This window comes from Pelodiscus sinensis, chromosome 4, assembly GCF_052426305.1.
Source record: "Pelodiscus sinensis isolate ZL-2025 chromosome 4, ASM5242630v1, whole genome shotgun sequence".
NCBI classification, from domain to species: Eukaryota; Metazoa; Chordata; order Testudines; family Trionychidae; genus Pelodiscus; species Pelodiscus sinensis.
This window is the reverse complement of record NC_143055.1, coordinates 59,869,687-59,895,569: the sequence shown is the minus strand read 5'-3', so window position 1 is coordinate 59,895,569 and position 25,883 is coordinate 59,869,687. Positions and strand designations below refer to the sequence as shown.

Here is a 25,883-nt window from a genome sequence, read left to right as displayed (position 1 = left end):
CCTGGCTCACCCCCATGCTACAGAGAGCCACCACCCATCTGCTTGCACCCATCCCCGTCGACAAGAGGGTTACCATCGCGCTGTGGAAGCTGGCCACCACGGACAGCTACCGCTCGGTGGCACAGCAATTCGGGGTGAAAAGATCCACCGTCGGTGTCGTCGTGATGGAGGTAAGTCCCAGGGGAAGTGGGGTATGGTGAGGGTGCTGCACTCCATGCCCGGGGCAGCCAAGACTCCAGGCTGGGTCACCCAGGGTATGTCTACACTACAAAGTTAGTTCGAACTAACGGACATTAGTTCGAACTAACTTTAATAGGCGCTACACTAGCGCTCCGCTAGTTCGAATTTGAATCGAACTAGCGGAGCGCTTAGTTCGAACTAGGAAAACCTCATTTTACGAGGACTAACGCCTAGTTCGAACTAGCTAGTTCGAACTAAGGGCTGTGTAGCCCTTTAGTTCGAACTAGTGGGAGGCTAGCCCTCCCCAGGTTTCCCTGGTGGCCACTCTGGCCAACACCAGGGAAACTCTATGCCCCCCTCCCGGCCCCGGACCCCTTAAAGGGGCACGGGCTGGCTACGGTGCCCGTGCCAGGTGGAAGCCTGCCAGCACCCAGCTAGCAGACCCTGCACCTGGCACGGCACAGAGCCACCCACCCGATGCCCCCCAGCCCACCCCCTCTTGCCGGGACCAGGCTGGCGGCTCCCGGGAGCTTGCCCTGGACCGCAAGAGGCGGGCACCTTCCTGGGCTAGTGCGGACATCGTGGACCTCGTCCACGATCTCCTCACTAGGCACAGGAAAGTGGCCGTCTAGGGCAGGAGAGCTGCCAGCCTGGCCACCCAGGACCAGGTGTGCATGAAAATCAAGGGGGTCCACTGAGACCCCCGACCCTGAGCCCTGAGCTTACAATGGCCGTACTGGGTCAGACCAAAGGTCCATCTAGCCCAGTAGCCTGTCTGCCAACAGCGGCCAACCCTAGGGACCCTGGAGGGGATGGACCGAAGACAATGACCAAGCCATTTGTCTCGTGCCATCCCTCTCCAGCCTTCCACAAACTTTGGGCAGGGACACCACTCCTACCCTCTGGCTAATAGGACTCCATGGACCCAACCTCCATCACTTTATCTCACTTCCCTTTAAACTCTGTTCTAGTTCTAGCCTTCACAGCCTCCTGCAGCAAGGAGTTCCACAGGTTAACTATTTGCTTTGGGAAGAACAACAACTTTCTCTTACTAGTTTCAAGCCTGCTACCCATTCCTTTCCTTTGGTGTCCTCTAGTCCTTCTTTATGGGAACTAATGAAGAGCTTTTCTGTATGCACCCTCTCCACCCAACTCCTGCTTTTAGAGCCCTCTATCCTGTCCCCCCTCCGTCTCCTCTTTTCTAAGCTGAGAAGTCCCAGTCTCTGTAGCCTCTCTTCATATGGGACCTGTTCCCAACCCCTGATCATGTTAGTTGCCCTCCCCTCTCCCAGCCTTTCTCTTCCCCTCTCCCACCTCCTTTTCCCAGTCTCCCCCAGTTTTTTTTCAATAAAGACAGAGTCAATGTTGGAAGAAACGTTATCTTTATTTTGTACATCAATAAGAAGGGGGGCTAAGGAAGGGTAAGTGGAAGGAGGTGAGGGAGGAATGGGGTACGAGCCCCCGATGGGGAGGACTGGGCTGGCTCTGCGGGCTTCTGGGGGTGGAAGCTCTCCTGCAGCCCCCCAATTACTCCCTCTCCGCAGATGGCAGCCTGCGGCAAGTGCAGCCGGGCTGATGGCCGAGTGGTGTGATGTGCCCAGTGTGGGCACTCAGGGCACTCCAAGCCAGAACTTCTTTGCAAGCGGGGCACCCCTTAGAACTGTGTGTCCGGGGTGGGGGTCGGGACCCTTTAAGCGCAGCCCTCGGCTAGCCTGAGACAGCATCTCCATGCTCTAAGTCCTCCTTTTATGCCCTGCCGGCACTGCTTCCGGCCATCCTTAAGCCCTGTTCAGAGTCCACTCAATGTGGACTTACTAGTTCGAACTAGCAAAACGCTAGTTCGAACTAGTTTTTAGTTCTAGATGCGTTAGTTCGAACTAGCTTAGTTCGAATTAACTAATTCGAACTAAGTTAGTTCGAACTAGCGCTGTAGTGTAGACGTACCCCCAGGGATTTGGGCCATCCCTCCCTTGCACAGGCCTGCTGGTGAGGGGGCGGGGGCTGTGTGTGTGTGTGTGTGTGTGTGCGTGTGTGAGGACAGAGGGAATCACGGGAGGGGGGCCCAAGGGAGCGCACACTCACCCCTGCTTTATGTGATGTGTTCCCTTGTGTTTCTCTGCACCCTTCTGCAGGTCGTCCATGCCATCAATGATGTCCTGCTACCGAGAGTCATCCGCCTGCGCGACATGGACGCTACGCTGGCCGGCTTCGCTGCCCTCGGGTTCCCCAATTGCAGGGGAGCCCTGAATGCAACCCACATCCCCGTCCGGGCCCTGGAGCATCGAGCAGCCCATTTCACGAACAGGAAGGGGTACTGCTCGATTGTTCTCCAAGCCCTCGTGGACCACCGTGGCTGCTTCCTGGACATCTACGGGGGCTGGTCCAGCAGGGCACACAATGCCCACATCCTCCGCAACTCTGGACTCTTTCGCAGGCTGGAGGCGGGCACCTACTTCCCCCGGCGGGAGTTGACTGTCGGGGATGTGCCTATGCCCATCTGCGTCATTGGGGACGCAGCCTACCCCCTTCTGCCCTGGCTAATGCGGCCCTACACAGGGCGGCCGGACCAGAACTGGGCCTGGTTCAACGACCGCCTTAACCGGGCCCGAAATCAGGTGGAGCTCGCCTTCGGACGCTTGAAAGCCCGCTTCCGTTGTTTGCTCACCCGTCTCGAGATGGGTGAGCGGAATGCAACGGAGGTACTGGCCGCGTGCTGCGTGCTCCACAACATTGTGGAGCGGAGTGGGAAGGCCTTCCTCCCTGCATGGATGGCAGCCAAGGCACAGACATTCGAACAGCCCCACACAGCTGCTGTCCTCCAGGCGCACCAGGATGAGGTGCGCATCAGAGGCCCTGACAGACATGTTCGCACAAGCCTCATAGTAGGGTCGCCTGGGTCTCCCCATATGACTCCCTCCCATCCCCTACCCTTCGCCCCCACCCCCTTACCTCCCCCCAATTATAAAGCGTCGGTTCCAAGCACATCGGCCGTCATCGTGAATGTTCGTCGGGTGCGTCGGACGTAGTTAGGGTTTTTCTTTTTAGTTTAGGCTAGGGTTTAGGCCACCATCGCCTGTCCGAGCTGTCCCGAAGAACAGGAAGAGGATTCGTGGTTCGTGTGGAAGGCTCGAGTCAGCGTACCCAATTCCAGTCGTCTTCGAGGGATCTCCTGGCTGTTCCTCTACCGAGGCCCGGAAGGACCAAAGGATTGAGGTTGCCAGCAACACTACAATCGTCCCCTGCGTCTAGACTATGTTACATATTCTTTTGTGTGCGTCTTTTAACCTTTCTTGCTTGTTTGTAATCTATGTTAATATAGTTGTGGTTTAAATTTTACTTAAAAGTGTCAGTATTTATTTATGAGCCACAAACCAATGACCACTTAAAGGGACGACTGGCGATAGATACAGAATTTGGTGTCGGCATTTTGTAATCCTCTTTAAATTTAGTTGGCTAATTGGCATCTCGAATCATTTATTACAGTTACCTCGAGTAACACAATAACCAACACAATAATCAACCGAAAAATTGTCTATTTGTATTTACAAAGGGGAGGGGGAGGAGACCTTCAACTGGGACGGGGAGGGGGAGGAGCTACTCCTGGGAGGGGTGGCACCTGCGAGCGCTCCTGCAGGGGCAGACCTGTACATGCGGGGCAGGCTGCATCGGGGCAGGCTACACGGAGAGGTGGGCAGGAGGAGGGGGCATTGCAGGGGCGGCAGGAGCAGGGGGGCATTGGAGGGGCGGCAGGAGCAGGGGGCATTGCAGGGGCAGGAGGGGGCATTGGAGCAGGGGGCATTGCAGGGGCGACAGGAGGAGGGGGCATTGCAGGGGCAGGAGGGGGCATGGGCAGTGCTAGGGGAGAGATGGCGGGGGCATGGGGTAAGGCCATGCCATAATGTATTGCGTGCACTATGTGTGCTGTGGGGGTGGTGATGGAGTCAGCCACACGCGTGCACTCGGCCTGAAAGGTGGCCCAGGCCTCCTGGCACCATTGCAGGTCCCCCTGGACGCGCTCGCGAATCGAGGCGTCGATTCGCTCGACCGCCTGCACGTGCTGGCGAAGGAGCTGGTCCCGGTGGCGGAGCCTGTGCCTGCGTGGTTGGGAAGCTGGGGGTGCCGCTGCTGCCGGACTGGAGGGTCTCCGGCTTGTGCTTGGTCCCGCTGCAGGGAAGAGAAGAAAGGATGGGTCAGGCAGGCAGGCCGGCCACTGTCTCCACACCTCATGCCCTCCACCCCCCGAGCCCAGGTGACCCCACAGTAGTGTGGCTTGGCCCCACTTGGTTCACCCCCTGCTCCCCGTGTTGTATGTTTGCAAGGAGGACCACCCCTGGAGTAGGGTCTTCCTCCATGTATTGTAACCACCAGTCTGTGTCCTGGCCCCGTGGAGGGCGGAAGGGCGCTTGTGTTGCGTTCATCTGTGGAACTCCCTGCCGGTGGAGACTGTGAGGCTTTGGGCTAATCACTGGTGTTTGACAGGGAATGTGATGAATCCCCACACAGTGCCTGGGAGCACATCTGGCAGAGGTGGTCTGGGCTCTCAGATCCCCATAGTGTGGGATATCTCCTGGACGGAACCAGAAGAATGACTGGGGGGGGGAGTTGTCCCATCCTTGCAGCAAAACTCAGGTGGCCCTATGGGCAGTCCGAGCGCTTCCCCGCCTTCTCCCTCCCACTATCCCTCACACACGTAGCCCAGGGACATGTGTGGCCACAGTGGGGAATTCCCTCGGGGAGCCAGCCAAGGCACCGGGAGCAGGTGAGGGGCTCGGTGGGGGCCACGCTCACAGGGCTGTGACGCTGTGGTTTACCCAAGAGCAGCTGGCTGTGCCTCACAGCCAGGCATGGGACAGTGTGCTGTTCTCCGTGCTGCACCCTTGGCGGAGGTGAGGGCTCTGGGTTGAGTCCCTGGGGCCCTGGCCGGTTCCAGCCAGCATCCACCCTTCCCCCTGGTCCCGCCGAAATGTGTGTGAGCAGCAGAGTCCCAGGCGTGCCCTGCAGCTGCCTGCCGTAGCCACGTGCCACTCGGTCACCAGGCTGCACGTAGTTGCATGTGCTGCTTGCTGTCTAATGCTACACAGCCAGTGCAGCTCATGTGGCCTGAGTGACATGCTCTCCCTCTTCCCCCTCCGGGTGCCAGGCTCCCCCCCTCGGCCCCCGCCCTTGTGAGTACAAAGTGCAAGACTCAGAGACTCACTGGTGGATCCTTCCCCGGCCTCGGAGGGGCTGCTGGAGGGGGCCTGCTGGGTGGCGATGCTGGCCTCCTCCTCCGACACACTGCTGTCTCCTTCCCCCGCCTCGGTGGTCTGGGTGACGAGGGGGTGCACGCAGGTGTCTATGGGCACATCCGGGGTTTGCGGGGCTGGCTGGCCAAGGATGGCATGCAGCTGGTCATAGTGGGGGCAGGTGTCTGGTTCTGCCCCCTGCCCTTGCTGGCTCGCACGTAACCCAGGCGTAGCTCCTTGACCTTAGCCCGGACCTGTTCGAGGTTCCGGGCTGGATGTCCATGCTGGACTAGTGCCTGGGCCATGCGGCCATAGATGTCGGCGTTGCGGCGCTGGGACCTCGTGTCATAGAGGCCCTCCTCCTCCTGCCAGAGGTCCAGGAGGGTCTCCAGCTCCCTGGGGGTCCACGAGGGGGCCTGTCTTTTCCGGCCCCTGGGGGCCTCCTGCACTGGGGGTGCAGGTGGCTCAGCGCCCGGAGCTGCCATGGCTGGCTCAGATGGCTGCTGGGCAGGACAGGGGTGCTGTGGCAGACCTCAGGGCAAAGAGCTCTGTGGCACGCTCCTGCCATGTGCGCTCAGCAGCCTATGTGTTCTTTAAGAGCTCGGGTTACCAGGAAGTCCAGGGCTCCTACGGGGTCTCCCGGCGTCCAAACCGCTTTTTTCCATTTAGCCTGCTTTTGTGCAAAAGCATTAGCTAGCTGTCTACACTGGCCCTTTTGCGCAACAGTTTTTCGCAAAAAGGACTTTTGCCCAAACGGGAGCGGCAAAGCTTTTCCGGAAAAGCGGCTGATTTCGCACAGTAGATCGTCAGTGCTTTTGCGGAAAATCAAGTGGCCAGTGTAGACAGCTGGCAAGTTTTTCCGGAAAAGCAGCTGATTTTCCGGAAAAACTGGCCAGTCTAGACACAGCCAAGATGTTTTACATCCACTTTTCACAGCTATACTTGAATACTTGAGTAACGAATCAGTGAAGAATCCTTCCTACTCCTTAAGTCAGTAATAATCTCAGCACAGATGTAAGGTAACACATAAATAAAACTCAGTAATAATCTCAGCACGGATGTAAGGTCTTGGCACCTGATTCTCCATACCTTTATACCAGTTTTGCACCAGTGGTACCTCTCTGAAATCAGTGAAGATTCAGGTAGGTGAAACAAATGTAACCTAATAGAGAATCAGATCCATTGCCTCTTTTCAGATGCTAACAGGGTATTCAGACTGAGCACAAATTGCCAGTATGAAATATCCTGGGCCAAAATTCAGAATCTTCACTCAGCCCAATATGTAAAACATTTATTTCCTGTCCATCTGAAGGCCTGATCAAGTATGTCAGGATTTGCTGTAGTGTGTGTTTGTCCTGGATCGCAGCAACTAATTTGTGGTTTAGCTGCAGTCAAAATGGATCCAGATTTTCTTCTGTTTAAATGTTATTATCTCTGTCAAACTCTATCACATGTTCTTTTATAAGCTGAAGTTAATTAAGATGTCTATTGTGGTAGGGAATATTTAGAGTAAGAATACCCATTAGCACTGTTGAAGAGCTATACATGTACTGACTTATTCAGCGGTACGCTTTATTCTTTCTACACATAAGCCAATCAGAGAGAATCAGTAGGAATTTGCCTCCTTGAGCATAGATATCTTTGAGTCCAGCAAAATATTTGCAAGCAGGATTGATGGTTTCCCCCAAACAAAGGATATTCTGCCATCTAGTGGCAAAGATGTTTCAACATTAACAAAACTTGCTTAACCCCCCCCTCCCCAAAATTTGAAACTTTTGTACATATGACTCATCATTGTGGTTCACTTCTCAAAGCTAATTATGGTAAAGCATCAAGATGATGATGATGTAAGGATAAAAACATAATGAAATGGAATATAAATAAGTACAATTGCTGCCAGTTCAGGATGGAAACAGGAATCATGCAGCAAAACCCCCCAGGATACATGCATTGTATGCGGATTAAAGGCCAATTTTTATCTACAGGTGCATGGTTTATATTAATTTCCTGGCCACAGTCATGTCTCTTTTTGTAGCGTGATGCCAGTTTTGTCTCAATGGGTGTGTCTAGACTACATGCCTCCTTCGACGGAGGCATGTAGATTAGCCAGATCGGAAGAGGGAAATGAAGCCGCGATTAAAATAATCGCGGCTTCATTTAAATTTAAATGGCTGCCCCGATCTGCCGATCAGCTGTTTGTCGGCAGATCGGGGGAGTCTGGACGCGATGCCCCGACAAAGAAGCCTTTCTTCATCGACACAGGTAAACCTGGTTTCACGAGGCTTACCTGTGTCGATGAAGAAAGGCTTCTTTGTCGGGGCATCGCGTCCAGACTCCCCCGATCTGCCGACAAACAGCTGATCGGCAGAGCGGGGCAGCCATTTAAATTTAAATGAAGCCGCGATTATTTTAATCGCGGCTTCATTTCCCTCTTCCGATCTGGCTAATCTACATGCCTCCGTCGAAGGAGGCATGTAGTCTAGACACACCCAATGAGAGGATCATGCAGTACATAGTTAGAGAATCAAAACCTTTTTCTTCCATGCATTTCATATGACCCGATGATAACAGAATTTAATTTAGAAGCAAATAAGTAGAGCAAAAGAATAAATCATGTTATCTATCTAAGAATGGTCAAAAAAGATCAAAGGATAATCAACAACAAACCACCTGATCTAGTTTTCAAATCCATTATGAAGAAAGGGCGATCATTTGAAGACAGAGGGCAAGTTTGTTTCACTAGGGATTGATTTCACTAGGGATTGATTAGGACTGGTGATTCTGTTATATTCAGTTAAAGTCTGAGTCTATGAGAAGCCAAGAACTTCACTTATTGACTTCAGTGGGAACTGAAGGTGCTCAGCACCTTATAGGATCAGACTTTTGCTTTATTTTTTGTTTTTAATTGGTGTAAGGTGGTTTTAATTGAAGGGCCTGATTCTCTGCTGCATTATGCCAGTTTTATGGTGGTGCCATTCTACTGAAAATATCAAGGTTACATTGGCATAGAAACCAATGGAACAGAATGGAGAGTCAGATCCAGTTATTTTTTATGCATTACACTCTCTTTTTTTAGTATTAAAAAGATTCAAACTGCATTTTTCACACAAATGTAATTTGAAAGAGGAAAAAATGTGTCTGAAAAAATCCATTATTTCTCTGACTCTTCAAGGCCATTCATCATTTCACATGTGTTCATACCACTGACACACTGCAGTGGCTGGTAATGTTAAAGCTAAGAAACATCCCTATGATACTAAAACTTGTCTATAACAACTTCATAATCACAGATGAGGGGAACAAAAGAAACTTATTCTTACCTGCTCTCAATTGCTGCTTGAAATTCCTGCTGACTAATGACCTCTCTCTCCAACCTGTCAATTTTTCTGAGAAATACAGAAAAGGGAATCAGACGAATGATATTCTGAAAACATATTAGCCTATATAGTGAAAACAAGTGAGCCCTGGATTAGTGAAAGCACACAGCTAGATCATTTTGGACCACATTTCATGGCTCAAATAGAAGGCTCAATACCATTCCAAGGTTTCTCCTAAGTCATTTACCTTGTGCAATAAAGGACAAACCCTGTCCCTTCTTCCACAAGCGTACAAGGCACTGTCACAGAAGAGGTAATGGCTGCACTATGTAGAAATGGGGCATGGCTTGAAGAGTCCATCTTTCCAGGGATTCCTTTATGCACAATGGCTACATGGAGGGAAGCAGGAAAGTGGTTTGGCTAATGAGTGAAAAGAATCCGTGAATTTTCTGATTCCTGAATCCACTGATCGGGGTGCAGGCACCAGGAAGACTACTCCACATGTGAAACTGCAGCAGTAGCTGTATGGGAAAGTTCCTACTTCTTTTACCCCCATCTCTCAAGGTATTCTCCAATGCATAGTCAGACTAGTTTGACTTCATTGGAGACAGGATTTAGGGCAATAACCACCATCAATTATTTTTTTGTCCAAATTTCTTGGTCAAGATATAGTCAAGATCCAGAGTTGACAGAAAATTAAAAAACTAAAATGCTAATAATACTAAATTAAAAAAAGATTTGGGGGTTCAAAAACATCTAGCAGTCCGGATTTAGCATACAGTACACCTATTGCCTACCCCAATGTATAGCATATCAGTTGCAAACCTTCAGTGACTTGCATCTTAACAGAATATACTGACTGATCACGAGTTACAGGTTACACCGTGATTTTAACTGACCATGTGTGAGAGAAAACAAATTCATCTTCTCCCTCAGGGCACTGAGAACATCCCAATTTTTAGCTAAGCTCCATCAGCAATAAACACAGGACATGGGATCTACTCATAACTGTGAAAAAACCCTGAGGGACACCAGAGCCTCACACAGCACAAGGAGAGATGGGGCTTATCAGCACCTTGATCCTAGGAGCCACCAGGATAAATTCTAGCAGCCTGAGGGAGTAATGGACAAGGCACTTCAGAACACAGAGTATTCCAGTCACACATCCTACAGCAGGGGTACCAGGAGTGGGTGATGTACAGTCAGCTACCCCAGTTTAATAAAATTCAGGGATTCCCTTCCTACAGGGTCTATTGATGTTGCATAGGTTGATATCAGATGGACTTTGCAGTGGAGTTCTGCACTGATAGATCCCTTGCAGGGTTGGAGCCTTAGCAGGGCTTTCAGATGCAAATCTTAATCTCATTAAAAGCCAATGACCCTTTGTTTGCCTCCATATTATTGAGAAGGTGGCATCATCACTGACCTCCTTTTCAGAAAAGCGTGGGTGATTGCGAATAAATGACCATTCTGTTTATTTCATTAAAACACAGTTTTAGGCATTTGGGGGGCCCATGGTGAACCAATCGCTGTAAAAACGCCTTCTCTTTCATTCTAAAATTTGTGTTCCAGTGCTTATGGATTCTCTCTTTTTTAGTGGTAGAAATTCTCTCTTTTTTAGCACTTTCAATAGTTCTAGCTCACAATCTATCATAACCATAACGAAACAAAATTGATCAGACACTTACTGGAATGTGGCCAGGAGTGAAAGAAAATCAGATTGAAACAAATTTGCCAACTTGGCTTCAACTGCAGTCAGAGTGGAAGCTGGGCTGATGCCCCCCTCTCGATGAAATCTACAAAAGATGCAATTTAAAAGCAAGGATTAATACAGGTAACACACATACATTCTCTGTTCTATTGAGGTTCTTGTACTGCAAGTAGAGCTGGTTAACAGGTTTCTGACAGACCAACATTCCATCCATAAATGCAGATTCAATGGAACTGAAATGTTTTCTGGCCAGCCGGCTCCCAGCTCTGGAAGGTGCTGAGAGACAACAAACATGAAACCATGAGCAGCTGTGACTACAAGTAATTTTCTAGAATTTCTCTGAGCAACAGAACAGGACAGCACATCTCTAAGAATTTATACAAATTTCAGATGAATCTGATGCAAGGACAAAGGGCCCAAATGTTGTAACCACCGAGAAGAGCAATAGTTTCACATAATGGCAATAAAAATACAGAAAATCTGAATTAACTAACTATGTAGTTCCCACCTATGGGTCTCCCAATACACATTGTCTTACCTATTTATACTTTAGCTTGCAACATTTGTGGGCCACAGCCTGTCTATTACAGCACCAACCATATTATTAGTGCTTAGCAAATAACAAACAAGAGGAACAATAGCTAGCTGGCCACATTATGTTGTTGTAAATACAAAATGGAATTAAAAACATTTAAAAAATGAAGATTTGAAAAGGAAAATGGCATTATCGATTTCTGAAAAATAAACATAATGTCAATTGAGTAAGTATTTCATTAAATAAGATGGTGAAATAATTCATTTATTCATGGACTGTTATGTTTCTATTCACATTTTATTATTGTTCAACCGAATTCTGTAACAGTGATTTAAGGTTTTCTGGTACTGAAACTCCCACAGCAGAGGGCAGGAGAACAGCACTGAGGAAGCATGGCTCAGACTGACAAGGGTCAGACTGACAAGAGTCTCTCCAAAGACTTTCCATGTGGATAATTTTACTGGTTGTTAACAGGGTTATTTCAGGTTACTTATCTTGTGATGCAGGCAGATTCAGTCATTACAAGTCCCATCTAGAAGTAGATATCTCCAGCTTTCTAAGTCATGCAAGTTCTGAGGCTATGTCTACACTGCCGGTTTTGCTGGCAGCGAGTATGCAAATGAGGTGTGAATTAGCAGATCACACCACCTCATTTGCATCATTTATGCAAGCTGTTTTTGCAGAAAAAAATAGTGTGGACGTTTTCTTTTTGTGCAAAAACCCCTTTTCACACCAGATCCTTATGCCCCCAAAAAGGAGGTTTACCGATCTGGTGGGAAAAGGGTTTTTTGCGCAAAAAGAAAACCTCAGGAGAAAGGGTTATTTCGAGGGAAGGTTTTTATCTCGAAATAACCCCGTTTTTTTCCTCAACATAGCACCATAACATGATTATGCAAATGAAGCATGGGATATTTAAATCCCCACTTAATTTGCAATTTTGGGTGTCTGCATTTGCATTCCTCTCGAGAGAGGAATGAAATGTAGACATACCCTAATGGTCTGTATTCAACCACCCTTATCTCAAATGGGACCCATGCAGTACATGAAAATTTCTACTGGCCAGGGTTAAGAATAAGCTCTAGTCCTTAGAGATGCCCACAATGAGGGATGTACATTTAAGGGATGGTTTTCTTAAAACCACAAAATGAACTAAAGCCTTTGCATTGAGGAGACCTTTCCCATTCACCAGAAAGGAGAGATTCTCTTTTGGGGATGTAGAAGGAGAAGTGAGCCTTTCCCTAACTGAATTTGCCCTTTTTCCAGGAGTGTTGTACGGGGGAAAAATACAATAGAGGCTTGATGAGCCACTGGATGACAGAAATAATGCTATTGGTCAGAAATGCAATATTTCAGACTATTAACTCGTCCCTGGTTGTCATGTTAGTCAGGTGCAAGAAAGCCTCCACTTTGCAAAGTGTTCCATATTAGGCACAGACTCCACAGATACAGAGCACAGGAGGCCTATGGAAGTCACAGAGGGCGGCTGCTTTCAACTAGAAAAGGACCATTACATTGTATTGAAGGGTGACCATACCTCCCATTTCTTCTTAAGCCCTTTCCCAGATATCCTGACCTTTTTTTTGGAAAACATGGACATTTGTCCCACTTGCTCTTGCCACTTGCAAGTTGCTCTGAGCAGCAAGAGCAAATACCCACTTTTGAAAAAAAAAGTGGTCTCCCCTAAAAAAGGGTAAGAAAAACATTTGGGGAGGCCAGTGGCAACACAAGATGCTAAGCAGCAGGATTCGGGCAGCCAGGGAGCTCAGACAACCAGCCCTCGTTCCAGGTGGTATGGGGCTCAGGCAAGCAGCCATTAACTCATGATGATGCCAGCAAGCTCTGGCCAGCCCCAAATGGTGTCCTGATGTTACTTTTGTAAATATGGTCACCCCATCGTATTGTCACTTCTCTTTCTGGTTTGAGTCACTGGGCTTAATTCTGTCTTGTGAAAGGGAGTGCAGCTCTGCTAAAGCCATATATAATCAGAAAAAGCAATGATAAACAAGCAATGTCTTCATACGAACTTATGCTTGGGATTAAAGCGAATTTTGTGTGTGATCCCTCTGTCACTACGATCCTGGAAGTTCCATAGAAGATCCAAATAATTTATCCCTGTTTGGCTGTTTTCAAGGCCACATCTTGCCAGGAAAAGATTAAAATGCTCCTTTTTGAGATGCATGTCAAATTTTTGTAGGACTGACAAGAAAGCTTCTTTTCCAACCTTCAAAAAAACAAAAATAAAACACAGAAAGAAGTGAATCAGACTTTGCTTTATTTAAATACAACTTAAATATGCAGACTGGTCACTGATGAGTTTTCTTAATACTTATTCTGCTCCATGATCAGCGCATTCATTCAATTTCCAAGGGCTATATTCAGCCACCTTTCTCATAATAGGCAAAAATCACAGCTCCATTGAACTAACTACCAATGCTCCTATTGGCTTCTGTGGAGCCAGGGTTTCAGCCAGAAGCAGTCCTTTGATAGGAGTCTTCCCTCCACCGTGGCTCTTTCATCCTGCAGCAGATCCATCCAAGGAAGAATTCCCACTACAGCAGGCTTGTCTGCAAGCCCCAGCAGCATGTCAGAAATGGTGGCAAGGGGGCATAGAATTCCGGACTGTGTTGTCACCCATAGGCTGCTGGGCATAGGCTGCCATAAAGTAGGCCAAGTCTACACTGGCAAGTTACTGAACAGTAAATCAGCCCTGCAGTGCTGTAACTTTCAAGGTGCCCACACTGGCAAGGCACTTAGTGCACACTAGCTCCAGGGTTACCTCTGCGAGAAGCACAGAACTTGCTGCGCTCTGGAAAAGGCACTGGGGTGCCAACGTGGACACCGTGGCGTAGTACAGCGTCATGACTGGCCTCTGGCATTCTTCCCACAATGCCTGCTCTTGCCTCTCTGGTCATCTGTTTGAACTCTACTGCCCTGCTCTCAGGTGACCAACACTTGGATGAAAAAAAAGTAGGTCACTGTCATGTACTTCAACCCACTCATCCTGAACATGTTAGCGGCTCTGGGCACATTTTCAAAATTCCCATTGACGCTTTCTCCCTTAACTACTTTCATTAATAATCCTAAATTTGTCCCTAGCATATATCAAAGTGACTGTTTGCTGTGGCTCAGAGCTGAAATTACTCAATGCAGACATCATATCCAGAGAGTTTTATTAATGTAAATAATATAAAAATCCAATATTTTCAATATACAATTTACTTGTGAAATCTAGATACAGGACAGCTCTATCTAGACCCATAACCATATGTGAGGCTTTGACCCAGGAGCAAGATGGAACAAGAGGTTCAAATTTCTGTCATACAGACAATTTTGATTGAAAAGGATGTTGATAAGAGACCAACTCAGAAATATAGGAGAAGGATTTGGGCAAATATCATGATCTGAATGAGCGTGTCTCTATGGAAAAGGGAATATACAGCCAGGGGTGCTGACAGAAGGCCAGGACCCTGGGCAACGTAGGGCTAGGGCCAGCTCCATGCTCCTGGAAGGGGTGGGGCCTCAGGTGAAAGGTATGGGTCTGATGGCAGCAACCATCAGTACTGCCCAGACAATGCCATGCTGCGCTACCCCAGGCAGCCTTTAGCAGTAATAGCAGCAGCAGCCAGAAGCCCCAGGTGCTTTTGAATTACCCAGCCCTGGGGTAGCTGCCCACTTTGCTGCCTGCCGCCCCCAGCATTGGTCGGCCTGTATACAGCTTTCAATTTCTGTAGCTCATAAAAACATTTTTATAAGTTACTGTTTAGATGTCATTTGATTTCAGTTAAGATCCATCATATTTTTGCTACTAGGAAAGTGCTCTGCTGGATGGGTTGCAGTGAAAGGGGAACATATTTGCACACATTGTAGTTGTGTACAGGAATGAAACAATTTTTGGAGGAAATTATTAAAGACATTTGCCTTATAACAACATTCCAGCTTCCTAGATATCTCCTGACCCTTATTTAATGCTCCAGGAACAAATCAACATTTTAAACAAAATTGTAAGTTAATTTATTTTTTTTATTAGCAGCTAAATTTTGTATTGGACTTTAATGGCAAAATGTGATGACAATTCCTACTGAACTGTGGTACAATGAAATATGGACTGTCCTTATAACTGTAAAGATTTCATGACAAGGCAAACACCTAAAAGATAATAGGTATTTTGAAATTTGACCACCCTTTTTACCGTACTTGGAGGAGGAGGTTCCCTGGCCAGCAAGCCAGAATCTGTAGGCAAGTTTTTCGACTAATAACCTGATTCTGAGTCGGTAAAAGGTATGAATGAAGCAGGGATGTTAAATATCGATTAATTTACTAGTCAAGTAGTCTATGGAATTTCCATCGATTATTCGAGTAGTTGATAAGCACTTCTGCATTCCTCCTTCGAAATGTATAAGAGCTCCAATAGAGGCTCTTGTGCATTTCAAAGTTGGAACACCGCGTGGAGCCCAGGGCCAGTGCTCCCCAGGCAAATGCCCTATCCCCTGGAAGTCCCCAGCTGACTCTGAGTTCTGCAGAAATGCCACATGGAGCCCGCCCCTTTGAAACGCTGTGGCCCGGGATCAGCTGTGTGGCACTGCTCCTTTAAAACGCCGCCAGTGTTTCAAAGCGGCAGAACTGTACCGAGCCCATACCCTGGGCTCCATGTGGTGCTGCTGCTTTGAAGTACCCCCGTTTCCCTCCACTTTGCTGCCTCTATCTGATAGAGGTAATAAGGGGGGGGGGGAGTGACTAGTCGTCTCGACTATCTGATAAGCATTTGATTACTGGATAACTGACTAGTTGACTAGTCTTTTAACATCCTTAGTATGAAGTAGTATGTTAACTCTTTATTGCAACTGTGATGCTGACAGACCTGGCTCCAACTCAAGCCAAGGTCCACATGTCTCAACTGAATGTAGAGAGATCCATAGCTGACATCTGTCTGACTCAGTTTTAGATGAATACTGAAAGGCAAGTATTAGAATTATATGAAAGTCTGTAGTGTTTGGGTTCTATCAAATGCTGGTGAGTTGCTGCATGAATTAATCTCATTTGCAATACAGTACACTCTCACCGTAAACACTCTTCCTAATAGCAAACCTCCTGTTATAATGAACTGTGTCCCTGGGTACTACCTCTCTCCTCTGCAGTCACACCCTTCCTCCTCCTGCAGCAGGGCTTTTTTGCTATAACAAACTCCTAACTATAATTAACGCATGACTTGGATACCTGGGGTCATTGTAGTGAGGGTATACTGTATCTGTATTCCACATTCTACTCTAATATTTGAGTGGTGATAGTGTGATCCTCGGTGACTGCATTGGCATGGCTACACAGCAGGGCTAAAGCCAAAATAAGCAACACAACTTAAGCTATGCAATGACTTAGCCGAAGTCGAAATAGCTTATTTCGGCATTTGGCACTATCTACACAGCAGGAAGTCTGAGGTAAAGCACTCTTCCTCCAACTTCCCTTAATCCTCGTAAAATGAGGGTTACAGGAGTTGGAGTAAGAAGTCCTCCAGCTCAACATAATTTTGACATTACATCGAAATAATGGGTGCTGTGTAGATGCGGACTATGTTATTCTGGAATAACACTGCTGTGTAGATGTACCCTATGAATCACCATATGGCAGACAGGACATGAGTGTTAAGAAAAGAACGGTTACTTACCTGTAACTGTTGTTCTTCGAGATATGTTGCTCGTGTCCATTCGAAGTAGGTGTGCGCACCGCATGCACCGTGTCTTCCGGAGCGCTTTCCCTAGTGGTACCCGTAGCGCCGGCAGGGCACCCCCTGGAGTGGTGCCGCCATGGCGGGGCATAAGTACCCCTGCCGGCGCTGCCCCACCTCAGTTCCTTCTTGCCGGACACTCCGATGAAGGGGAGGTAGGGTGGGAGTCGAATGGACATGAGCAACACATCTCGAAGAACTACAGTTACAGGTAAGTAACCGTTCTTTTCTTCTTCGAGTGGTTGCTCATGCCCATTCAAAGTAGGTGACTACCAAGCTAACCCCACGGAGGAGGGGTCGGAGCAGTCATACCACCAGAGTCATGAAGTGAGGTGAACAATAAACAGATTTATTTGAACAGCTCAACACTTATAAGGCACCATTTAAGAACAAAGACAACCGGAACATATTTACTTCACAGATTCGAGGACTGCAGAGCCCACCCTTGCATCCTCCCTGGCCTGCTGAGGTAGCGCATAGTGTGTTGCAAACGTGTGAAGGGAAGACCAGGTGGCTGCCCTGCAAATCTCTGTGATCGGTACCTGGGCACCAAAGGCCACCGAGGACGCCTGCGCCCTGGTGGAGTGTGCCTTCACCCTGGGTGGGATTTTACCAGCCAGGTGATAGCAGTCTATGATGCATTGCACCACCCATCTTGATAGCCTTTGCGTGGAAATAAGAGACCCTTTCACCCTGTCCCCAAATGCAATAAACAATTGTTGTGATTTACGGAACGGCTTGGTCCTATCAATGTAGAACGCCAGCGCCCGCTTGGCGTCCAGGGAGTGCAGAATCCGCTCCTTAGAAGAGGCGTGAGGTTTTGGGAAAAGAAACGGGAGATAAATCTCCTGGGACAGGTGGAATGGTGATACCATCTTCGGGAGGAAGGCTGGATGAGGCCGTAGTCTTACATTGTTATGGGAAAAAACAAGGTAGGGCGGGTCTACAGTTAGCGCCCTTAGTTCCGACACCCTTCGAGCCAATGTAATGGCCACGATGAAAGCAACCTTCAATGAAAGGTGCAGCAGGGAACACGTGGCCAGCGGTTCAAAGGAAGGTAGCATAAGCCTATGGAGGACCACGTTAAGGTCCCAGGTGGGAAGCGGGGCCCTCACCGAGGGGTACAGCTTTTCCAGGCCAGTAAGAAAACGTTTAACCACCAGGTTAGAAAAAAGGGAGACTCCTGCCATACCAAGATGGAAGGCGGAGAGAGATGCCACATGGACTTTGATAGAAGAGAAAGATAGGCCACTAGACCGAAGCTGGAAAAGGTAGTCAAGAATAGTTGGAATAGGAGCCGAGGACGGGTGTACTCCTCTCCGGGACATCCAAGACGAGAAGCGCCGCCACTTGGCAGCGTACAACCGTCTAGTAGAGGGTTTCCTGCTACTGAGGAGAACCATCTGAACCTCTTGGGAACATTCCCTTTCAGGTTGGTTCAACCACGGATAAACCATGCCGTTAGGTGGAGAGACCGGAGATCCGGGTGAACCATGATCCCCTCGCCCCAGGGTTGAGTTAGCAGATCCCGGACTAGAGGGAGTGTTATTGGGTCTTGACAACATGTCCACCAGGATCGGGAACCAGAACTGTCTGGGCCACCTGGGGGCTACGAGAATGATCGAGGATCGAAAGGTCCTCGCCCTGGTCAAAACCCTGGAAATTAGCGGAAACGGGGGAAAGGCATAGAGAATGACCCTCTGGCCACACGGTCGTCAGGGCATCCCCCAGGGAACATTTCCCCACACCCAGTAGGGAACAATAGTTCCGGCACTTTGCATTGTGTTCCGATGCAAACAGGTCTAGGAGGGGATAACCCCACCTGTGGAAAACCCGACGGAGAGCAGCATCCTTGAGCGACCACTCGTGGGCTCCAAAGGATCTGCTCAGGGTGTCTGCTATCGGATTCTTGAGCCCCGGAAGGTACTCTGCCCGTGGCGTGCTGTCGTGTTCCACACACAGGTGCCAGAGCAGCAGGGCCTCTTTGCAGAGGGGAGGTGACCGGGCTCCCCCTTGCTTGTTGATATAAAAGACCGCTGCCATATTGTCTAAACGAACCAGGATCGAGCGGTGAGAGAGCCTTGGTAGGAAGGCTTTGCAGGCCCTCCTCACCGCCCGCAATTCCTGGATGGTATGTTCCGAGGGGGACCAGAGGCCTTGAGTCCTGTGTCACCCCAGGTGTGCTCCCCAGCCCAGGTCTGATGCATCGGTGACCAGCGTGAGGGAGGGGAAAGGGGCAGCAAAAGGGACCCCACTGCACACCACGGTTTCCTGGGTCCACCACCGGAGGGAGGTCAGGATTTCCGGGGGCACAGTTACAATTGAGTCCCAAAGACCCCGGGACTGGTTGAAGGTCTTCGCCAACCAAGCCTGTAGGGGTCTCATTCTGGCGTGGCGCACCATGTACGTGCAAGCCGCCATATGACCCAGGAGCCTGGAGCAGACCCAAGGGGTCGTGATAGGGGACCGGGTTAACCCCGAGATCAGCTCCACTATGGAGAGAAATCTGCTCAGGAGGAAAGCTCTGGCCACCCTCGCATCGAGAAGGGCCCCCACGAACTCCAGATGCTGGGAGGGGGTCAGGGACGACTTTTTGTCGTTTAGCATAAGCCCGAGTCTTAGGAAGAGGGCCTTCATGAGTGTCACATGAGCTTTTACCTGTTCGTATGAGCGACCTCGGATTAGCCAATCGTCGAGGTACAGGAATACATGTACCCCTTGTTTGTGGAGGAACGCCGCAACCACAGCCATACATTTGGTGAATACCCTTGGTGCCGTGGACAACCCAAAGGGGAGCACCGTAAACTGAAAATGGTGTTGGCCGACCATAAACCTGAGGAACCTCCTGTGGCTGGTTCTGATTGCCACGTGGAAGTAGGCGTCCTTGAGGTCGAGGGTCGCGTACCAGTCTCCTAACTGTAGCACTGGGATGACTGAGGCTAGGGTCACCATTCTGAACCTGTGTTTTATGACCGCCTTGTTCAAATTTCTGAGGTCCAAGATGGGACGAACCCCTCCCTTTGGTTTGGGGACAACAAAATATCAGGAGTAGAATCCCCTTCCCCGCAGGTGTAAGGGAACCTCCTTTATTGCCCCTTTTACAAGGAGCACAGACACCTCCTGGTGCAGGATGTGTTCGTGAGGAGTGTCCCTTAGTGGGAATGGAGAAGGGAGGTTTGAAGGCGGTGGGCCCAGGAATGGGATGGTATAGCCCCCATTTACGATATTTAGAACCCAGGCGTCTGATGTAATTAGCGCCCACGCATGGGCAAAAAGGAATAACCTGGCCCCAAACGGGGGCCCAGGGTGGGAGACTGGTACAGGACCCTCGAATAGCGCGTCAAAACTGCAGCTTGCCCTGATGGGAAGTGCCATGGGGACTTCCCCGCTGGTTATCCGCCCTGGGGCGACGACGCCAACCCCTAGCGCCCTGGGGGTGCGCAACCGCCCCAGAACCTCCACCGGAGGCCCGGGAATGGCACCTCCAGTAATCCCCACAGGGGACCTAGGGCTGCGCTCTCCCCTGCCGTCGATAGGGCATATGTCAACGCTGCGGGGCAGGCATGTGGATGCCCAAGGATTTCAACGTGGACCTTGTGTCCTTCAGGGTATGAAGCCTAGAGTCGGTGTGCTCCGAGAACAAAGTGTTTCCCTCGAACGGCAAGTCCTGGATTGTATTTTGCACGTCAGGGGGAATTCCTGACACGTGCAGCCAGGCTCCGCGACGCATCACGACACCAGTCGCCATGGTGCAGGCTGCTGAGTCAGCGGTATCCAAGGATGCCTGGAGGGCAGTTCGTGCGATGACTTTGCCTTCGGAAGCAATGGCTGCGAACTCCTGGCGGTCCTCCGCTGGGAGCCGATCCCTGAATTTTTCGGCTGCCTGCCAGGTATTGAAGGCATACTGGCTCAACATCGCCTGCTGGTTCGCGATGCGGAGCTATAGTGCCCCTGTGGCGTAAACCTTACGGCCGATCAGATCCAGCCATTTAGGCTCTTTCTCTAGATGGGCCAGGCTGAGAGAGCCGTTCCTTTTGGGCTGCAGCCTGCACAACCAAGGATCCTGGGATGGGTTGCGAATACAAATGCTCATGTCCCGAGTGCGGGACATAATAGCGCCTCTCGACCCCTTTTAAGGTAGGGGTCAAGGTCGCCGGCGTCTGCCACAGAGCCTTAGAGATCTTAGTCACCGTCTTATTGAGCGGTAAAGCCATCTGCATGGGCGCGTCCTCAGTGATGATGTCCACCATTGGATCCGTGTCCTCAACGACAGGTTCCACTGGGACAGCTAGTTTCAATGCCATGCGCCGGAGAAGTTCCTGGTGCGTACGGGCATCCATGGTAGGCAGACTAGGTGCCAGGTCTGCTAGAGCCTCGTCCGGGGACGACGACGATGACAAGGACGACTCCTGGGTTGGGATAGAGGCAGATGGCCCCAAGTGCGGTGGCGGTTGTACATCCTGCGTACCCTGCGGGTTCATCTCCGCTGCAGGTGCCTGCGCCGTCGGATCTGGTTGTGGCGCCCCAAGTGGAGAGGGGGCCTGAGACAGGGACGCCAAAGGTTGGGAGCGGTGACCCGACAGTCCTGACACCGTAGGAGGGGGCGCCAGGCCCTGCCACTGATGGTCGGCCCAGGGAGTCCAGAACGGCCACTGAGGATGTGGAGGCCAAGTTTGCTGAGGATGGTCCCGCCGGTGCCAGGACTGAGACATGTGGGACGAGGAAGCTCCTGAGGACCCTGACCGAACAGAGGTTGCGTCGGAATCTGACGAATAATCGGACTCCGGCCAAGGCGGAGCCGAAGAGGAATGTGGAGCAAACCTTGCCATAGATTCTGGCTTGCCCGCGTGAGTACGGCGGGGCCGGACGAGTTGTGGCACCGGGGGACCCATGGCCGGTGCCGGAAGAGTCCCCGCCGGCTGCGGCACCGGGGTGCCCAGGCCCGGTGCCGGGAGAGTCGACGCCAGCAGCTGCGGCACCGGGGTGCCCAGTCCTGGTGTCGGTAGGATAGTCGCCAGCAGTTGCGGCACCGGGGTGCCCAGGCCCGGCGCCTGTAGGGTAGTCGCCGGCAGTTGCGGCACCGGGGTGCTCAGGCCCAGTACCGGTAGGGGAGTCGCTTGCAGTTGCGGCATCGGGGTGCTCAGACACGGCGCCGGTAGGGTAGTCGCCGGCAGTTGCGGCACCGGGGTGCCCAGGCCCGGTGCCGGTAATGTGGATAGTGTTAGTTGCGGCACCGGGGTGCCCGCTGTCACGTACGGTACTGGGGGACCCAGGCCCGGTACCGGGGGCGGTGCCGTAGGAGCCGCCGACTGCCATCGGGCTGAATCTGGTGCTTGTGAGGGCGCAGAGATGGACGTCAATTCCATGAGGCTCGGTGCCGTGGAGGGGAGAGACGCCTGAGTAAATGCCACATGGCTGCGGGGGTACGGCACCGGTACCGCCAAGCAGGGGGCTGGCGAGGAGCTGAGCTGCACCGAAGATCGAGCGTGGCCCGAAACTGACCGGGACTGGAGAACCAGCGTCAAGAACGGTGCTGTGGTAGCGATCGGTACTGACCCCACATGGGGTGGTCCCGACGCATGGGTTGCCTTAGCATGCCGACCTGGACCATGCTTGGGTGAAGTCGTAAGCAGTTGACTGACTAGAGACTAAGAGAGATAGAGACGCTCCAACGACCGTCACGACGGTAAGAAGGAACTGAGGTGGGGCAGCGCCGGCAGGGGTACTTATGCCCCGCCATGGTGGCGCCACTCCAGGGGGCACCCTGCCAGCGCTACGGGTACCGCTAGGGAAAATGCTCCGGAAGACACAGTGCACGCGGTGTGCACACCTACTTTGAAGGGACATGAGCAACCACTCGAAGAAGAACTACTCTTCTACAAAAATTGTTGTACCCCTCCTGAAAGAGGAGATCCATCATTATCAGACAGGGAGTTTCCTCTGCATAAGCAAGAAATCCCCAACAGCTTAGCTTGGGTTAACCCTCAGAACAAATAAAGCTTGCTGATTACAGAACCTCTACTACCTTTTAAAACCTTAGACTGTAACTCATCTGTAACTGTGTGTCTGTATTCACTTGTTTAACCTGTAAAAAACTCTTCAGTTTCTTTTTCTTACTTTATAAATCTTCATAGACTTTATTACAGGATAGGCTATTTGCAACTCCGGTTGCCTACATTACCACCCTAGTTCGAACTAGGGTGGTAGTGTAGACATACCCTCATTTGAAGTTACGGTGCTGTGTACACGCACTCTTAATGTGCCTGATGAGTTTTCACTTAGTGCAGTTGATTGGTGAAATCTAAATTTAGAGCTCACAACCAATTTATGGTTTGTGTCCTGATTTCTAATAGTCTGCCCTGAGTCAGTGCTCATACTCTTGGACCACCAAAAAGAAGTTAAATAAAAAAGTAAGAAAGTATGTATAATGAAAAGAAATTGCAAGCATTAGGGTTTGTTTGTTTGATTCTCTCTTATATATAATCAGCTTTGCTAAACTGTTTGCCTTGGTCCTGCATTTGTAAATGTTTGGAATTAACACTTGCTACTGAACTTGTTAGTGACTATTAACATCAAGGGGAACATTTTCATATTAGAAGCATCACATTCACCAAAACTACAGATATAAACAATATTAATGGACACATTTGCCAGCAATTCAGCAACAAATGTGGTAATTAGCACTACACTAGTAAACACAAAGGACCAAATAATGTTCTTCTGGCTTATCTAAGTAACCCAACTGAGTAAGCCCAGCTGGCTGGTTAGTATATTGGGGTACAGATTCAACAATCCTTGCCTCACATCTTATCACAGCCCAACCAATACCTGCAGATCATTTTATGTGGGTGCTTCCCCACTTAGAACAGATTCACAGACCAAAAAGCATCTTACCTTGCCTCTTTTTCGGGGATCATATTTTTCAAATTCTTCTTTCATGTTTCTAAATCCTTCTCTGAATTTATCTTTTAGCCATTTTTCTATGTCAAGTGAAGCTTTGCGTTCCCACTCAGTTTTCAATATTTCTCTGCTTTGCCCTTCAGTTGTGATATAAAAATAAAAGTTTAAAAATAACGTATTGAATATTAACAAAAAGAAGACAGGAAATATGGGTGAGAAATATAATTGGACTCTAAAGCACTGAAACAGTAAATCTATAGCATGATATGCTGAAATCAGCTGGTAGGATCAGATATTGAGAGCTAGGACCCTGGCAAAAACCCTTCCTTTCACTTAGATTGAACTTCTTGTTCCTGAATATGTCTCAGCTTGGAAGATTCATTGCCTATCTCATTTGGGGTATGTCTACACTACAACGTTAATTCGAACTAACTTAGTTCGAATTAGTTAATTCGAACTAAGCTAATTCGAACTAACGGATCCAGACTAAAAAACTAGTTCGAATTAGCATTTTGCTAATTCAAACTAGCATGTCCACATTAAGTGGACCCTGAACCGGGCTTAAGAATGGCCGGAAGCAGTGCCGGCAGGGCATCAGAGAAGAACTTAGAGCGTGGAGATGCTTTCTCAGGCTAGCCGAGAGCTGTGCTTAAAGGGTCTCGACCCCCACCCCGGACAGACAGTTCTCAGGGGTGCCCCGCTTGCAAAGCAGTCCTGGCTTGGAGTGCCCGGGCTACCCACACTGGGCACATCACACCACTCGGCCATCAGCCCGGCTGCACTTGCCGCAGGCTGCCATCTGGGGAGAGGGGGCAATTGGGGGGCTGCAGGAGAGTTTCCACCCCCAGAAGCCCGTACAGCCAGCCCAGTCCTCCCCATCGGGGACTAGTACCCCATTCCTCCCTCACCTCCTTCCACTTACCCTTCCCTAGCCCCTCTTCTTGATGTACAAAATAAAGATAACGTGTCTTCCAAAATGGAATCTGTCTTTATTGAACAAAACTGGGGGAGACAGGGAAAAGGAGGTGGGAGAGGGGAAGAGAGAGGCTGGGAGAAGGGAGGGCAACTAAAATGATCAGGGGTTGGGAACAGGTCCCATATGAAGAGAGGCTAAACAGACTGGGACTTTTCAGCTTAGAAAAGAGGAGACAGAGGGGGGACAGGATAGAGGTCTCTAAAAGCATGAGTGGGGTGGAGAGGGTGCATACAGAAAAGTTCTTCATTAGTTCCCATAAAGAAGGACTAGAGGACATCAAAGGAAAGGAATGGGTAGCTGGCTTCAAACTAGTAACAGAAAGTTGTTCTTCACAAAGCAAGGAGTCAACCTGTGGAACTCCTTGCTGCAGGAGGCTGTGAAGGCTAGAACTAGAACAGAGTTTAAAGGGAATTGAGATCAAGTCATGGAGGCTGGGTCCATGGAGTGGTATTAGCCAGGGGGTAGGAGTGGTGTCCCTGCCCAAGGTTTGTGGAAGGCTGGAGAGGGATGGCATGAGACATATGGCTTGGTCTCTGTCTTCGGTCCATCCTCTCCAGGGTCCCTAGGGTTGGCCACTGTCGGCAAACAGGCTACTGGGCTAGATGGACCTTTGGTCTGACCCAGGACGGCCATTGTAAGCTGAGGGCTCAGGGTCGGGGGTCTCATTGGACCCCCTTGATTCTCTTGCACACCTGCTCCTGGGTGGCCAGGCTGGCAGTTTTCCTGCCCTAGACGGCCACTTTCCTGTGCCTAGTGCGGAGATCGTGGACGAGGTCCACGATGTCTGCACTAGCCCAGGCGGGTGCCCGCCTCTTGCGGTCCCGGGCAAGCTCCCGGGAGCCGCCAGCCTAGTCCCGGGAAGAGTGGGAGGGCTGGGGGGCATCGGGTGGGTGGCTCGATCCGTGCCAGGTGCAGGGTCTGCTGGCTGGGTGCTGGCAGGCTTGCACCTGGCACGGGCACCATAGCCAGCCCGTGCCCCTTTATGGGGTCCGGGGCCGGGAGGGGGGCAATAGAGTTTCCCTGGTGTTGGCCAGTTCGAACTAGGCTTAATCCTCGTAAAATGAGGTTTTCCTAGTTCGAACTAAGCGCTCCGTTAGTTCGAATTAAATTCGAACTAACGGAGCGCTAGTGTAGTGCCTATGAAAGTTAGTTCGAACTAACGTCTGTTAGTTCGAACTAACTTTGTAGTGTAGACATACCCTTGTAGAGTCTGCTTCAGTATAGTATTTAATTTTAAGGGCACAGCAGTAGTCTTAATAATATCCAGTAAAAAGAAATCCAAACAACCAGAGTTGCCTCTTGATAGAACTCCCTAATAAA

General features: G+C 50.1%; 2 protein-coding genes across 4 annotated transcripts in view; both read right to left on the bottom strand.

The window, feature by feature from the left end:
• Positions 1 to 25,883, bottom strand: part of LOC102445674 (EF-hand calcium-binding domain-containing protein 6-like) — a 114,314-nt gene that overhangs the window by 64,583 nt on the left and 23,848 nt on the right. For all 3 annotated transcript variants that reach the window (XM_075930303.2, XM_089777895.1, XM_075930302.2), the window contains 4 exons: positions 23,582 to 23,724; positions 12,993 to 13,189; positions 10,411 to 10,518; positions 8,726 to 8,791 (listed from right to left, as the gene is read on the bottom strand). In XM_075930303.2, the coding sequence (XP_075786418.2) occupies positions 8,726 to 8,791; positions 10,411 to 10,518; positions 12,993 to 13,189; positions 23,582 to 23,724 (514 nt within the window). The remainder of the gene's footprint in view (positions 1 to 8,725; positions 8,792 to 10,410; positions 10,519 to 12,992; positions 13,190 to 23,581; positions 23,725 to 25,883) is intronic.
• LOC149524517 (uncharacterized) lies at positions 16,973 to 18,225 on the bottom strand. Its single transcript, XM_089777896.1, has one exon. It carries the CDS (start codon positions 18,142 to 18,144, stop codon positions 17,098 to 17,100), a length of 1,047 nt encoding a protein of 348 aa, XP_089634022.1. The 5' UTR covers positions 18,145 to 18,225; the 3' UTR covers positions 16,973 to 17,097.

Excerpts from the sequence above, each read along its gene's own strand:
- LOC149524517 (XM_089777896.1), bottom strand. The coding sequence starts at position 18,144 with ATGGTTTATCCGTGGTTGAACCAACCTGAAAGGGAATGTTCCCAAGAG.